The sequence below is a fragment of the Tachypleus tridentatus genome, unplaced genomic scaffold (genome assembly GCF_004210375.1).
Source record: "Tachypleus tridentatus isolate NWPU-2018 unplaced genomic scaffold, ASM421037v1 tig00003717_pilon, whole genome shotgun sequence".
NCBI lineage: Eukaryota > Metazoa > Arthropoda > Merostomata > Xiphosura > Limulidae > Tachypleus > Tachypleus tridentatus.
This window is the reverse complement of record NW_027467814.1, coordinates 38,586-54,840: the sequence shown is the minus strand read 5'-3', so window position 1 is coordinate 54,840 and position 16,255 is coordinate 38,586. Positions and strand designations below refer to the sequence as shown.

General features: G+C 33.1%; 1 protein-coding gene across 1 annotated transcript in view; it reads right to left on the bottom strand.

Moving 5' to 3' along the window:
* Positions 1-4,147: 4,147 nt before the first annotated feature.
* The window catches only part of LOC143243686 (uncharacterized), a 35,406-nt gene continuing 23,298 nt past the window's right edge, over positions 4,148-16,255 (bottom strand). The window contains exons 4-6 of the mRNA XM_076487325.1: positions 15,464-15,648; positions 8,950-9,084; positions 4,148-6,149 (exon numbers count right to left, since the gene is read on the bottom strand). Of these exons, the coding sequence (XP_076343440.1) occupies positions 5,984-6,149; positions 8,950-9,084; positions 15,464-15,648 (486 nt within the window). The 3' untranslated portion in view covers positions 4,148-5,983. The remainder of the gene's footprint in view (positions 6,150-8,949; positions 9,085-15,463; positions 15,649-16,255) is intronic.

Genomic DNA, 16,255 nt, shown 5'->3' with positions numbered 1-16,255 from the left:
ATTAAAACAAGTACTAACTAAATAACATGATTCTGTATATTGTGTAACAGTTGACACTGAAACAAGTAATATCTAAAAAACGTTATTCTGTATATTATATAACAGTTAACACTGAAACAAGTAATATGTAAATAACGTTATTCTGTATATTGTACAACAGTTGACGCTGAAACATGTATTAACTAAATAACATTATTCTGTATATTGCATGTACCAGTTGACACTGAAACAATTACTAACTAAATAACGTTATTTTGTATATTGTAATATAACAGTTTACAATGAAACAAGTAATATCTAAATAACGTTATTCTGTATATTATATACAGTTAACACTGAAACAAGTAATATGTAAATAACGTTATTCTGCATATTGCATAACAGTTGACACTGAAACAAGTAATATCTAAATATCTCTATTCTGTATATTGTATAAAAGTTTGATACTGAAACAAGTAACATCTAAAATTGGTATTCTGTATATTATATAACAGTTGACTCCTGAATAAGTAATAACTAAAAACGTTTTTTTGTATATTGTATAACAGTTTACACTGAAACAAGTAATATCTAAATAACGTTATTCTGTATATTATATAATAGTTAACCCTGAAACAAGTAATATGTAAATAACGTTTCTCTGGTATTGTATGTATAACAGTTGACACTGAAACAAGTACTTAACTGAATAACTTTATTCTGTGTATTGTATAAACAGTTATTGTACAACTGTTGACATAAAAAACAAGTACTTCTATTAAATAACACGATACTGTATATTAATAGTGACAGAAGACAATGAAACAAGTAATATCTAAATAACGTTATTCTGTATATTATATACAGTTAACACTGAAACAAGTAATATGTAAATAACGTTATTCTGCATATTGCATAACAGTTGACACTGAAACAAATAATGTCTAAATATCTCTCTTCTGTGCATTGTATAACTGTTGACATTAAAACAAATACTAACTAAATAACATTATTCTGTATATTATATAACAGTTGACACTGAAACAAGTAATATCTAAAAAACGTTATTCTGTATATTTTATATCAGTTGACACTGAAACAAGTACTATCTAAATCTCGTTATTTTGTATATTGTATATCAGTTGACACTGAAGCAAGTAATATCTAAATATCCTGTTCTGTATATTGTATAACAGTTAACACTGAAACAAGTAATATCTAAATAACGTTATTGTGTATATATTGTATAACACCTGACACTGAAACAAGTAATATCTAAATAACGTTATTCTGTATATTGTATAACAGTTGACACTGAAACAAGTATTAACTAAATAACGTTATTCTATATATTGATAAGAGTTGTCTCTGAAACAAATACTAAGTAAATAACGTTATTTTTTATATTGTATAACAGTTGACACTGAGTTATATCTAAATAACGTTATTCTATATATTGTATAACAGTTGACACTGAAACAAATATTATCTAAATATCTCTCTTCTGTGCATTGTATAACAGTTGACATTAAAACAAGTACTAACTAAAGAACATGATTCTGTATATGGTGTAACAGTTGACATTGAAACAAGTAATATCTAAAGAACGTTATTCTGTATCTTATATAACAGTTGACACTGAAACAAGTAATATCTTAATGACGTTATTCTGGGTATTGTATAACAGTTGACACTGAAACAAGTACTCTGTAAATATCGTTATTTAATATGTTGTATGATAATTGTTATAAATTATAATTATAATTTATCTTTGATTTATTATGTTACGTACGTTAAGTATTATGATTTCAAATGGTCGAACATTTTAATTTTAATTATAAGTGAATTCAGTCTTAGTATGCATCAAATTTTTGATATTGTCCAACAAAATTAATACATAAATTTTCTTTGGTAACACAAAATATTTTAATACACAAACAACAATTCAATTTATGAGAACGGTTATCCCAAACAGCTAATTACAAATAATGTTTTTTTATATATATAACAGTTTTGTAAACTTACAAACAACACTGAGGCTTTTATCAAGTCTGAAACTGAATCTTTATCGACGGTTCACGAGACGCGAATTAATTCAACGTTGATACACATGTGCAAATTTTCGTGATTGCGAAGCAAACAAGCAGCTTCATTACACAGTTACTGATACATATTTGTTTGATACTCACAACGAAAGGAAGCTCAGATTTGCTACACGATATCACTATGAAAAAAGTTTGTTCAGAACAAAGCCACATTGGATTATCTGCTGTGTCCACTATGAAGAATCGGACCCACGATTTTAGCGTTTTAAATCTGTTTACTTAATACTGTCCTCTCTGGAACACACAATTATAAAATATTAAATTAAAATTAGTAAAATGAGGTTAAAAAATGAAAATATATCACATCGTTTCACGTAGTATCTACTAAAAACATGTTCATATTGTAACAAAAATCTTCAGGTAGAACTAATTTCTCTCTCATCAGTCTCATCTGCCAAATTTCTAATAACCTATAGAGATTAATCCGCTGAAAAATTACAATCCTAAGATTAGCTTCGGATGTGAAGATTACACATCATGGTTGTATGTGGGTGGAGGTAAACTACTCAACCAACATAACTTTAATTTGGATGATTTTTGAAGGATCATAATTAAGCAGAGGACTGAAAGCTAGAGACGAGCCGTGGATGTACGTGAATAGAGTTGGACAAGTCAACCAGCGTAATTTTTTTTTGTGACTTTTCAGGATCAAGTTTTATGAGAAGAGTAAGGTTAAAGACGAATTGTGGTTGTAAGTGTGTATAAATTGACTATTCAACCAGCGTAAGTGTCCTTTTGTGACTATTCAGAGATCAGATTCAAGTAGAAGAGTAAAATATGGAGACGAATCGTATTTGTTTGTGTGTAGTGATGGACTGTTCAACCAACATAACTAGTTTTACAAGTTTCGAGAGATCAGGATTTATGAGAAGAATAATGCCACATGTGTGGATGATAAAGAACTGTTTGGTGAATTTGAAGATTTGGGTTGTGGATTTGTGTTATTAGTTCTTAATTTACTGAACGATAAAAGAAATGTTTGACCTAATAAGTTTAGGCTTAGTGAAAGTCTAACATCACTGTGAGCCGCGTTCGATTCCCTTTAACCTAACCCTTTCTTACAGTTCGAAACAAATTAGATGAGAGATTACTAATGGTAAAACCTGCATTACCTTTCATTGCAAACTATTGCCCGACACCGAACTAAGTATTAATAATCTGAAAAGGCTAATAGAAAAAATTGCATAGTTTCGACAATTAAAAAGTGCTCTTCTTATTGGCTGATGAATAACTTGAACGTTGCTAAAGCGCCAACTATTTAAATAAATAATTAATATCGAGTTTGTCTTTTTATGTAGTTATTGTATATTTATATATCAACATATGTTTATTTATAATCGTTTAGAAACTATAACAAAAGTAAACATGACTTCTGTAAGCATATTGATCATGGTTTGTGTTCTCGTACATGTATGTGGTTAGATGACGCTTTAATACAAAGCAAGAGATTGTTCGTGTTCTCATACCTAAGAATTGACATAAAATTATATAGTTGTTTCAGATTATTGATTTTCCTTATTTTTTTGTTTCTGATGGTCTAATTATTCATATATTGTTCTTTAGTAAATAATCTTCAAATACGCTAAAGTTTGCGATAACGTTAAGAAATACATAACAAGAAGTTACTCTACTCTTCTAATAAATGTTTAAACGTATCCAAACTTAGTGGTCAAGTAATGTGTGGAAAAACTAATTCACCATCGTAAACAAAAAATACATGTTACTCTTGAAAAATATAATTCAGGTGTTTTGCGAAAACCTATAACAACGGTAATAAATTTTTTTTTGGGGGGATATAAGTGCTAATTTGCAAACCTAGAATATTTAATAATAGTTTAAAGAGAAATTTTTGATTTCTGTTATTTGAAACGATTTCCAGTCAAACAATTGCAAGGTTTGAATACTCGTACAGCGAAATATTTTTTAGTAATACCGTATTTTTGTAACAAAGCCCCGAAACATGACAGTTGTATAACACGTTGCTTATTGAATCTGCGATATATTGATGTTTAAGAATGTTTTATTACATTTTTATTGGGTTTAGCAATAAAACATAAAAATAATGTGAATTGAACAACTTTATTTTTTTTTGCAGAATACATAAACCTTTCATTAACCTTAACATTGTACTCGAACACACAGTATGCATAAAATGAAGTTTTGAATTAATGTTTGAAAATTTAAATATCTTAACATGTCTTAAATACAGTACACTGAAATTAATATGTGATGTACAAAACAAAACATTCACCCCCGAAACTGTTAGATACCGTGAACATAGTTTCTTCACAATGATATGCTAGGATACTTACTTTATTACAGTTCTGTTTGTAAGTATATGTTTTATTAAACAAATATAAAGTAGTCTTAACTTGTAAAGTTTATTAAACGAACTGTGACACCATCAGTATGTCAATATTTTTTTCCAGGTTTTTACTTAACGGTGTACGTTGTAATACAAAACTAACAAGTAAACGGATATCCTGCACTTCTCTGAACTTTCGAGCACAGAAAGCATACAGACCTGTTACTTATTGATGAACATGGTATATATTTATATAGTGTTTATTCAATAAACACGTCTCTTGAAGTTCCTTCATCATTCACGCATAATACGAGCTCCATGTGGTGCTTCTTTTAGTACATAGCTACGTAATGAGCTGTCTTCGCTAGGTACACCGTGGGGAATCAAACTCCGGATTCTAAAGCTTTAAACTTATCACTGACCAACAGAGAGACTTCTCTATTGTTGTATTGTAGGAATTACAAGTTTCATTTATGTTAGAAAAACTCGTCTTCAAGAAATAATATCAGCATGTTTTCCTTACTCCATTAAGTATTTCTTCCTTAGTACTTTAAATTATTAAAAACAACAACTAATAAACCAAAGTCATGATAACCTAATGAGATGCTTACTGCGATTAACACAAAGCTAAGATCACAAACATATTGTTGTTTAATGTACTTTACCAGTTTCTTTAGTTGTTGATTTCGATATAGAATTGACAGCCATGATTTTTATTATGCACTTAAAAATATTTGGAAAGATTTTATTTTTGTTACAACGAGTAATTAATTAATTAATGTTCGTGTGATTTAATTGTAAAATTTTTATTTTAGATTAAGTATTTCATTCTCATACTAATTTTTCTTATAACATGTATATCTTTCAATTAGATTATAGACCTCTTAAAACTCTCAATATCAAAACATTATTTTACCTCAACTGGAGTATTAATGTAACAAAATATTGATCGATATTCCATTTCAAGCCAAGAGTTAGAAAAGCACTCATTTTTTTTTGACAAATTGTAAAGTGGTTTACAATTTTTTCAATCGAACACAGTAAATATCTTATATTTATTCGTGCAAAGTTTCGTCATTATTGTTTAAGCAATTTCGAACATGTTTAAGATCATTCTTCGATTTATTTGAATGTATATTTGTTTATCACACAGATTCATTAATTATATACTAATGTTGGTTCTCGACCCAAGGCTTATGATCATCTCTGAAAACAGTGTCCATCAAAGGAAACTTGGAATATTTCAAGCCATTCTAAATTCATGCAGAAAAAAAACAACAACTCTAATTTTAAATAATATAAAAGAGAGTTGATATAAACAAGGGTACGAATAACTATGAAGTAAAATAAATTCTAACTATAAAACACAAGTACTTGCATCTTGGCAATTATTTTAAAATCATAAACAGCCAATAAAACACTTAATGTTTTAAAATAATCCTGCATCACCAATGGTGATATTGTTATAGCAGATTGACGAATGATTGGTTGAGCCTCAGAAACACGTCCAGCGTATGGCTAAAGTCGCAGGTTTTTTTTGTCGGTATATTGTCGACTAGGTAGAAACAAGTAATATAATTTAAATCGCTACATGCTAGTCTCGTTCAAAAAAGGCCCATCTATGATAATGACGTCTCTGTTTCCGTGACTTGTGTTTTTTTAGTTCATAGTTTTCTGGACGTTTGGAACACTTCCCACCAATGGCGTCATAAGGTCCATATTTGCAATCTGGTGCGTGGCAATATCCCTCCAGAACACATCTAATAAAGAAACAAAACACTGAGCTGTTTCAGCTATAACAGTAAGAAAATAACGGTTGTTTTTCTTCTGAAGTTTTATATACGTACAGATTCAATAAGTAAGCAAAACATTTCAGTTACAACTTCAAATGGCCCTGCATGGCCAGTTGGCTAGGGCGCTCGAGTTGTAATATGAAAGTCGCGGTCAATCCCACTATTGTTTGATAAAAGAGTAACCTAAGAGTAGTTGGCGGTGGGTGGTGATAAATAGCTACCTTCCATATAGTCTTATACTGTTAAATTAGGAAGGGATAGCGCAGATAGCCCTCGTGTAGTTTTACACAAATTAAAATAAACAACAACTTCAGAATTTGATGTGTTCGAAACGTAAAATGACCCGACATGGCCAGGTAGTTAAAGCACTCGACTCGTAAGCCGAGGGTCGCGGGTTCGAATTCACGTCACACCAACCATGCTCGCCTTTCTCCCGTGTGTTCGTGATAACGTTACGGTCAAACCCACTATTCGTTGGTAAAAGAGTATCCAAAGAGTTGGCGGTCGGTGGTGATGACTAGCTACCTTTCCTCTAGTCTTACACTGCTAAATTAGGGACGGCTAGCGCAGATAGCCCTCGAGTAGCTTTGCGCGAAATCCAAAACAAACCAAACAAACAAACAGAAACGTAAAATTCAGCACAATATGACATAGATTCGATAAATTATTATACGGCTTTTTTTAAAATTATATTCTGAGAAATACGTTGCTAACTGTAATCAGTGATGACGAGAAACCCACTTGTTGAATTTATATGCAAAACAGCTCGTTTGGGTTGAGAATATATTACGTAGAAGAGCGAACAACGTTTCGACCTTCTTCGGTCATCGTCAGGTTCACAAAGAAAGAGGTAACTGACCGGAAGCTGACCACATATTTGAAAATTTCGACACACAGTTACACAACCCCCCTTTCAAACATGTGGTCAGCTTCCGGTCAGTTACCTCTTTCTTTGTGAACCTGACGATGACCCAAGAAGGTCGAAACGTTGTTCGCTCTTCTACGTAATATATTTTCTCAACCCAAACGAGCCGTTTTTGCATATAAACGTTGCTAACTGATTCCTTTAGACACGCCAATGGGCAAGGAACTACATTATTAGCCTATTAATCCTTCCTTCATAAAAAAAACACTTCACAAACAATCTGCTTTAGTGACAGAACATTCGTCATCATCTCTAAACATCCTTGAAAGGAGTTTTAATGTGAAAAGCTGTGGTTTGGTAGCGCTTGACAGAAAATTTGCCATTGTTTCTCAAATAGCATTGTGCCTTAGATTTGCCCACCGATGGTACAATTGTATGTTTTCGGAATTATATCGATAGAAACCTGATTTCGATATCTGTGGAGGGCAGAGCACTGATAACCCATCGTGTAGCTTTGTGCTCAACTAAAAACATAAGCCTTTTTGATTATGAGATGTTTATCAGCAACACTTACCAATCGATGAACTAAAACTTACTGGAAAAAATTCTTCGATTACCTTAGAGTTTAAATCGCATGCAACAAGGCACCTTTCACTTGTTGAAAAATAACTTAAGAGTAATAAACAGAAAAGAATTGTAAGATTGGTCGTAAGATATAATCATCCGGGTACTTAGTGCCATGAAAGAACTCTGTGTCATTAAATTCAAATAGTTCGTTTTTTTTAATTTCACCCATAGCTACACGACGGCTATCTGCGCTAGCCGTCCCTAATTTAGTACTGTAAGACCAGGGGAAAACAGTTAGTCAATACCACCCACCGCCAACTCTTGGGGTACTCTTTTTACCAACAGACAGTGGGATTATAACGTCTCAAGAAGTGAAAGAGCGAGCATGTTTGGTTTGACGGGGATTCGAACCCACAACCCTCATATTGCGAATGGAATGCTTTATCCGTCTGGCTATGCCGGGCCATTCGTATATCTCCTCCCCAATATCAGTTTCTTATAGAACCCTGTTAACTTAAGCTCTGTATTACGCTTAGAAAAAGACGATTCTGCTTCAACCTGAATTTCAGGATGATTGTTTATAGTTGTTTTTTTTAATTTCGTGCATAGCTAGCCGTCCCTAATTTACGAGTGTAAGACTAGAGGAAAGGCAGCTAGTCATCACCACCCACCGCCAATTCTTGGACTACTCTTTTACCAACGAATAGTGGAATTGACCGTCACATTATAATACCCCCACGGCTGAAAAGGCGAGAATTTTTTGGTGCGAATGGGATTCGAACCCGCGACCCTCGGATTACGACTCGAGTGTTTTAACCACTTGGCCATGCCGGTTCGGTTCAGGATGAAGTTCGTGGACAACTGCTTGGAGCTACATATGCTATTTGTCTTCGATTGTGAAGAGACAGATTGGAAGGGAGGTAGCTACACATCAGCACCCACGCCCATTATATGGGTTACTATTGTTAGATTGAATTGTAATATTTAACTATCATTTTATATAGTGTATCTACAGTCTATAACTGCGGAGTGTGTTCCGTGGTAACGGAATGCGAACCGCAAATCTTTAGATTCACAGTCCGAGCACGCTAATAGATCACGTACTGTTCCAGTAGAAAACGACAACTTCTTTTAAGAATGTTAACACGTTTAAAAATGTTTGTTAAAAATCTTCACAAAATCTTTAAACTGAAATAACATAGTACTGTTTACAAAACATAAATTATTTACAGTTAAAAAGAGCACAAAACAACAATCCACCATAATTTCAAGCATTCAACAAAGCCTACGAAAGAGACATTACATCTAAGTTGGGTTAAAAAACGAATTCTTTACCGTTTTTCTGTGTCATCAAGAGGGTCTCGGCCTCTCTTGATTCTCAGACAGGGTTTTTGATGGTCAAAACAATCGCAGCTACATCTTCCATCAGGATACATTCGCTTGTAGAACGGAAAGGGACAGTCCTTACACCTGGTAGGGAAAAAAAGTGGGAACAAAGATAGGCCTTGGGAAAGTATAGTCTAAGAAAAAGACACTTTCAGCTAAGCCTGTTTTCTAAGAACTCCATTTTTATTAGTGTAGTTACTGATTACTTTAATAAAGATACAATCAAACCCTCACGTACATTTCTAGTGAAAGTCGTGTTCGTGTTGTGAGAAGAGTGTTTTTAGTTAAAACTGTGTTATGTGATAATTAAATTGTTTTTGTGCGTATAGCACAGTTATTTTTCTGTCTGAATATTGAATATCCAAAGTGTGAACTTGTTATGGATTTTTGTTTGTGGTGCCGTTCAGTAGTCAGCGATGCATGATATTTATTATTCTGGTTGCATACAGAGATACATACATATGTACACGCTACGTCCGTTATAGTAAATTATGATTTAGAAATCAGCACACTGGATCAAACATAAAAGTTGTCAAGGTTTCTAAAAAAGATTCAAAACTCGAGCGCTTTTAAACAGTTTGTTATTATTCTTCAGGAGCATAAATGTAAAAATAAGATTGAACTGGTTCTTATTATTTACCTGCAAAATGAAGAGCAACTCTTCTGTTAAAAAGAAAAAAAACTCCTTTGTATATTGAAGATCCGTTGAGCATGTTCTTGGCATCATTATATGTTCTTATTTAAACTTTGCTGTAACAAATGTGAACTTTAATTGACGCCTGGTATGCACACCAGTCTCGTAAACATAGTGTCTACTTGCACATGCAAACATCTAATTTAGTCTTGGAACGAGTGTTTTAATATTGCATTGGACCAGAATTGACATACCCTACTTGTAAATATTAAAATATATAAGATTTATTTAAAATTATATATTTTTAGGTTATCAGTTTCTTTTGAAATTTAGCATGCTTGTTGTTGAGGATTATATTCATCTTACCTAGGGTTTGCAAATTTATGCAAATATGATTCCTTGCGTAACAAGTCTTTATGAAATATTGCCCCAAACTGCATAAAACAAAGACCTAGTTTTTATAGATTACGAATGAGGTTTGTTGTAGAGATAATGCTAGATTATGAATTTATTTTACTGGTGCTGACATTGGCAAGGATTTGTAAACTGTTAAAAGCCAATTAACTGAAAATGAAACATACAAAATCGTCCAACTGCTACAAGAGGGCTGTACTCAGACTTAGGAAGCACAGATCATGAGGGAGTATCACAAACTGTGGAAAGTAAATAGTGGTGCAGATACAAGGCCACAAGAGGATACATTAGAAAGCCAGTTCATGGTCACAGAAGGGGCACAGGTCTAGTAAACGAGCAATATCTACAGAATTTGGCCCTTAGAAACAGCACCAGCAGCAACAGAAGCTTCTAGAACCACCTTCAGCAACTCATTTGAATGCATGTATTGGGATCATTGGCTAGGAACTGATTTTATAAGACTGGGCGCAAATCTAGGATACGAGTTAGAGCTGCTGCACTAACTTCAGAGAACGAAAAGGATGGACCCTTTAGTAATGGACTCCTGTACTGAACACGAGTGAGAACAGGTTTAGTGTAGTTTTAACTGGTTGACGTGTGAAGGCACGGAGATTTGAAGGAGAGAGATATTCGGCCTTTTTACATTGCCCATTATGATGCCTTTATGGCATTTCAACTATGATGTGAGGTGGCACTTCCCTGCAGGTGCATATAAACTTGCCAGTGGTGTATGTGGGGTTCCTGAGAGCAAGATGTCATGTTGACGACAATCTGCTACTCATTGTTTACCCCTTTTGGTGGAGCTATTGAAGATGAGTTCCTGTATCAGGATAAAGGAATAAAGAAACTGGACTGGACTACTAAATCACAGACCTAAATCTGATTGAACATGTGTGGGATTTGCTAGGCGTAAGAATTAAGAGACAGAAAACTGTATTCTACAACTGTCCAAGATCTTAGAGCTGCCCTCATCCAAGAGTGGACTATGCTGACTTACCAACTCATCCAAAATGTCATCAGCAGTATGGAGAAAGGTGCAAAGAAATAATGAACAACACAGGAAGACTTATAAGACTGTTTTATGATAAAGCTTGTTAATCATAAAACGTTTTATTTTCTTTTATGTTTGTGCAGCAAAACATTGGTATTTTTCATTATTTTGTGTTTTGTGCATGACTTTTTAGGCTTGCTTAACGTGATGTTTTAGGACAACGTGAGACCTATTGGTACATTTAGGCTCCTTCTCTCTCTAAACTAAAGTAAAATTATTAATAAATTTTGTTTATCTCAACGCCAGCTCTTATAATTCATATTCTATTCAAGTCTTCTCTCAAACTCTCTTAGATTTACTGCTTCTACAATCACTCTGTTACAAAAATAAAACAGTCTTAGCTGAAGATGACTTCTACCTTTTCTAAATGTATTATTGTTTACGCTAGTCCTACTGTCTTCACTGTGAAAAAGGATGATATATCAATACTTTTATAAGATCCTTCCAACTCTTATTTTTCAAGAAAAAATCAAGTTGAGAAATTTCAATCTTTTTTCGTATGTCAACATTTCCACCACAGGTACCACTTTAGTAACCCTTCTCTTAACCTTTCTAACAATTCAATGTCATTCCTAACGACTGAACATAATATTCCAAATGTAGCATAACCAGCCAATGAAATTATAACCTGTTCAGATTTGTATTAAATATTTCTGTAGATACAACCAAAAGACTTATTTGCCATACCACTAGCAACAGCTTGGTATTGTTTACGTGTGACATTTTTAGTAAACAAACTTCACATTTTGAAAAACAACGGTCGTCCGCTGATTTTGTGAATCATGTTTGTCTTGTTAAAGTAACTACGCCATTGGCTTAAAAATCGATCCACATTTCGTAACGACATTTAGAAAGGCTTGTGTTTAATTCACAAGAGTTTATTATAATTGGAGGGTTCCATTTATACTATGACTTTCCACGAGAGCGAAACTTTCTAATGTCACCTTTGGTGTCTATCCTTGGTTCATAAAACAATTTGAAGATCTTTCAGCTCGTTAACGCCATTCAAAGTAACAACAACAAAAAAACGGGATTATCCGAGACCACTACGTATAAACTAAATTGAATGAATTTGAATTTCAGATATTAAGAGAGATATCTGATTTGGGTACCAATAAACCTGAGGGGTAATCATCATTAGTTTGTAAAGTTCGTTTACCTTGTCATATCTAGAACATTAAAACCTCCTATCACCCTTTTAATTGTTTTATTCATATACTTGTTGGTGAAATTTATACAGTGTGTAACTGATGTTGTGAACTCCTTATTCTTTGTTCAATGGTTAAAAAATGAATAACCTCACATTAGACTAGAATTAGACTTAAATGAATCTTAACATAAACCTAGAATATTATAAATGGATCTTGGTTATATCACAAAACACAAAAAGGTTTTTCCTTCTTTTTCCCACCCACACATAACAATCGTAGACTGTTTTTTTTTGGTGGGAGGGGAGGATTTCTTGTTTGTTGCTCTCCATGTAAAGCTACTCTAGGGCTATCTGCGCTAACCGTCCTTACAACCGTCGGGTTACACTAAATACAATAAGATCGTGATACGTCAAGCAATATAGAAAAGTAACATGTTCTTAAGCCTCTCTCTAACCCTGCTGATGGCAATAATACATGATTCTAGTCTGTTCATGATATCGACAGAGCAAGGTCATGAAACATGTGTTTATGGGTGATGACGTGACTTAAGTACTAAGCCTTGTCATGCTGTATAGAATTTTTTGACTGAGTATCGTGGTAACAAACAAGGATTTAGAACTGACGAATGCTCTTTAGTTAAAATGTCACATCTTTCCAGGCCCCATTTGAAACCAACAGCTTTTTGTTGTTGGTAAAATAGCTGAAGAAACTATATTACGACAAACCTATTTAGCCATATTTATCCAGTGCAGCTCCAGTAGATGTGTACCTTTGGTATTAGGAACTTACGTCCAGGTCAGAAGGAAATTTTCCGTGATATGTGGTTTAGGATTACTTTCTTCTTTTCTTTTTTTTTTAATCAGAAACTTGTTACAATAGAAGTCGCAGTGCTGAGCAATATACTGCACTTAGAACCATGAAAACTGGCATGACCGACGATGGAAGAAATCGTTACTGGGATCACACGACACCAGGAATATCGTTTCTTTAAAGAGTGTGATAACCCTCAGTGGACTTATATGATTACATTAGGCCTATTTTTTTCATTGTTTTATCACAAAATATAGAAAATTATTTCATATTTATGAAACGTTTTATATGTATTAATTATTTTAATAAAAGTTTATTGTTTAGTCCATTTTAACATGTTTTTATTTTGTAAAAATAAAAGATTTATATAAAAGTCACAGGATTTGTGTTGGTTTCATCAATATAAAGTAAGTGTGTGCCATCGAAATATGAAGTTAGGATGCTTTCTCCTATAATTTGATGACTCTTTGGCGATGTGGTAGAGCTCTCAATTTGTAGCTAGAAATTCTGATATCATAAAGTATTCTCCACACTTAAAGCTGTGAGTGCGTTATAAGAATGACAGTTAATTCCTAGGCTTGGATTATAGGTAGTAGATCGCTGATGGCTGGCAGCCTTCCTTTTGGTAAGTTGTTCAAAATTGGAAATAGTAATATATAGCTTTAGTCACTTGACTATACATATCCAATGGAAATCCAACTATAAAAGTAATAGCATCTAAAATTACTGCTGACTTTCCAAGGTTGAAGTCAATGCTATTTTATCCCAGTTAAAAACAACTTAAGAAACATTTAATGAGATTTATTTCAAAGAGATTTTTAGTTGTTTTTTTTACGTTGAATGTGATTTGATTTCTTAATCTAAGTTCATTTACGTAACAAAATTTTAAACTTAAATCCTGTCAGTAAATAATATAATTCGTTTACGGTTTACACTGCACACAAATTGCCACAGTTTTATGTTTTTTAACTCAAATGTTGTTTTTTTTGTGAGCAGAAATTAAGCTAGTTATAAAATGCGGGGCGAGAAACAGAGCCACTGTATTACGTTAAGCTTCCTTTGGTTTCTTATAGTAATAACTGTACAAGTCAAAAAAGAAACATAAGTAATGTTATACACCTTCTCACCTTTAACGCTTATAATATTTTACAACAACATTCTCAATTCAATAAAAAATATTTACATTTAGAGTCTTATTAAACTAACCTCTCAATAAAAGCCTTTAAAGACACCTGAAACACATTTTAAGAAGTTGAAAAGTAGGTGTGTTTTTTTAACATCCGCTGTTGTTTTCTTTGGTATCGATACGTCACTTCGTGTTTCGTTCTATGTCCTACATTAAGACTATCCACAGTGAAAATTTTTGTTAAGCAATTATCATTGAATATACCAAATATTTAGTACTTGGCCTTTGATATCACAGGAAACAGAATGGTAAAATCAGCGAGTGAGAATGTATTTTCAAAACGACTGGTATGGGTATTAAAACTTTAGTGAAAATAAAGTACAAAACAACGTTTCGACCTTCTCAGATCATCTTCAGGTTAGCAAAGAGAGTTTGTAAGCGACCGTTGCCGGGTACATGTCTTGTTCTGTGTTTTATTTTAATTAAAGTTTTAATACCAATACTATCCGTCTTGAGAATACATTTTTCATCAAGAGGGTTTATCGTCAAGACGAAGAGAATCTGCTGTTTATTCAAGACTACATGCATATATTACGTATTCTATCTTAGAAACTCTATGTTCTGAAATACAAAAGGCACAATTTTTCTTTCACTCTCATTTAAAAAAAAAATAAATACATTTCCACGACACAAAAAGAATGGTGTTATCACATTATCCACCTTAGCAGGAAGATTAGTAGGAATTGGGGACACAAAATTGGATTTTGGTGTGATAGGAGTCATCTTCAGTTGAGACAGTTTTATTTTTATAGCAGGGTGGTTGGCCTTTGAAAGGATTGCCTTCAGATGTTATAGAAGCAGTAAATTAAAGATAGTTTAAGAAAAAGCTTGGTAAGTATATGAGTGGCATGAGTTACTTTTAAGATATATATTTTTTAATTAATTTGATTTAGAAAATGGCACCGTCGAGATGGACCAATGAGTCCCATGTTGTCCCAAAACGTTACGCTATATTATTTTGGATTAAAGATAAAAGTAAGGTTAAGCTTTAAACGTTGTCCAGTTTTACTACTATTTGGTCTTTTTTTCAACTTAAACGTTATTTTACACAATGAGTTAAGCAGACATGTCTCATACAGATTGTAAGCACACATGTCCGTAATTTAGGCTAGCCTTAATGATACATCGAGGCTTCAACTTTGGATTATTCGTACAGCAATAATAAGCACGCTTAACCCAGCTCAGGTTTTACTGTTAGAATGGTATACTTAACTCACTTTGAATCCTTATCACTTGGACGGTGGCTGCTGTCAGATAATGGAAGATGGTGGTGGTGGTCTTCATGCATGCGCGGCCGATTGTTTATTGGCTGGCATTCACATTCAGTGTGATTAATAAAAACCAACTTTTCCACAGCGTTGTTTATAGTTATTTCCATGTGGTGATTTTTAAGATGTAGAGTCTGTAACAATAAAGATATTTATATATATATGTATATGTATTTATAGGAATGTTTCATATAATAAGACAATAAAATGAAAAAGAACATGCGTAAAACAAAACAAGCAAAGAAACTAACCTGCACACAAACTATAATATGGACCGTTAAAAATGTATCTAAAGTAGAAGAGGTATCTGTTGAATTCCACACAACGGTGGGGATGAATTATCACAAAGTGCAACCCTCGTACATGAAAAAACAAAGTAAAAACAGTAAGAACTTATATGGGCTCTGAAGCCTACATAGTTTCATATTTAAAACTACCACTCGCTGTTTCTAGCAAGTTCTATTCTCGTTTCAAAGATTTCTTCCTACTAAGATGTAGATTCTTGGATGAGTGTTATTTCACAAGACGAGGAAAGAAAAACTTGAATAAATGATAACAAAAAACAAATTAAATGTAGATACCAAAACTATGAAGGGATTAACCTGATAACTTGGCTAGAAACAATAGAACATAAGATTTAATAACAGTAAAATTCTAGCCTATCACTATCCACTCAGTAGCATTTACAGTAAATTTCGACATGAATAATTTAAATCAGTGGTTCCCAACCAGAAGTGCGAG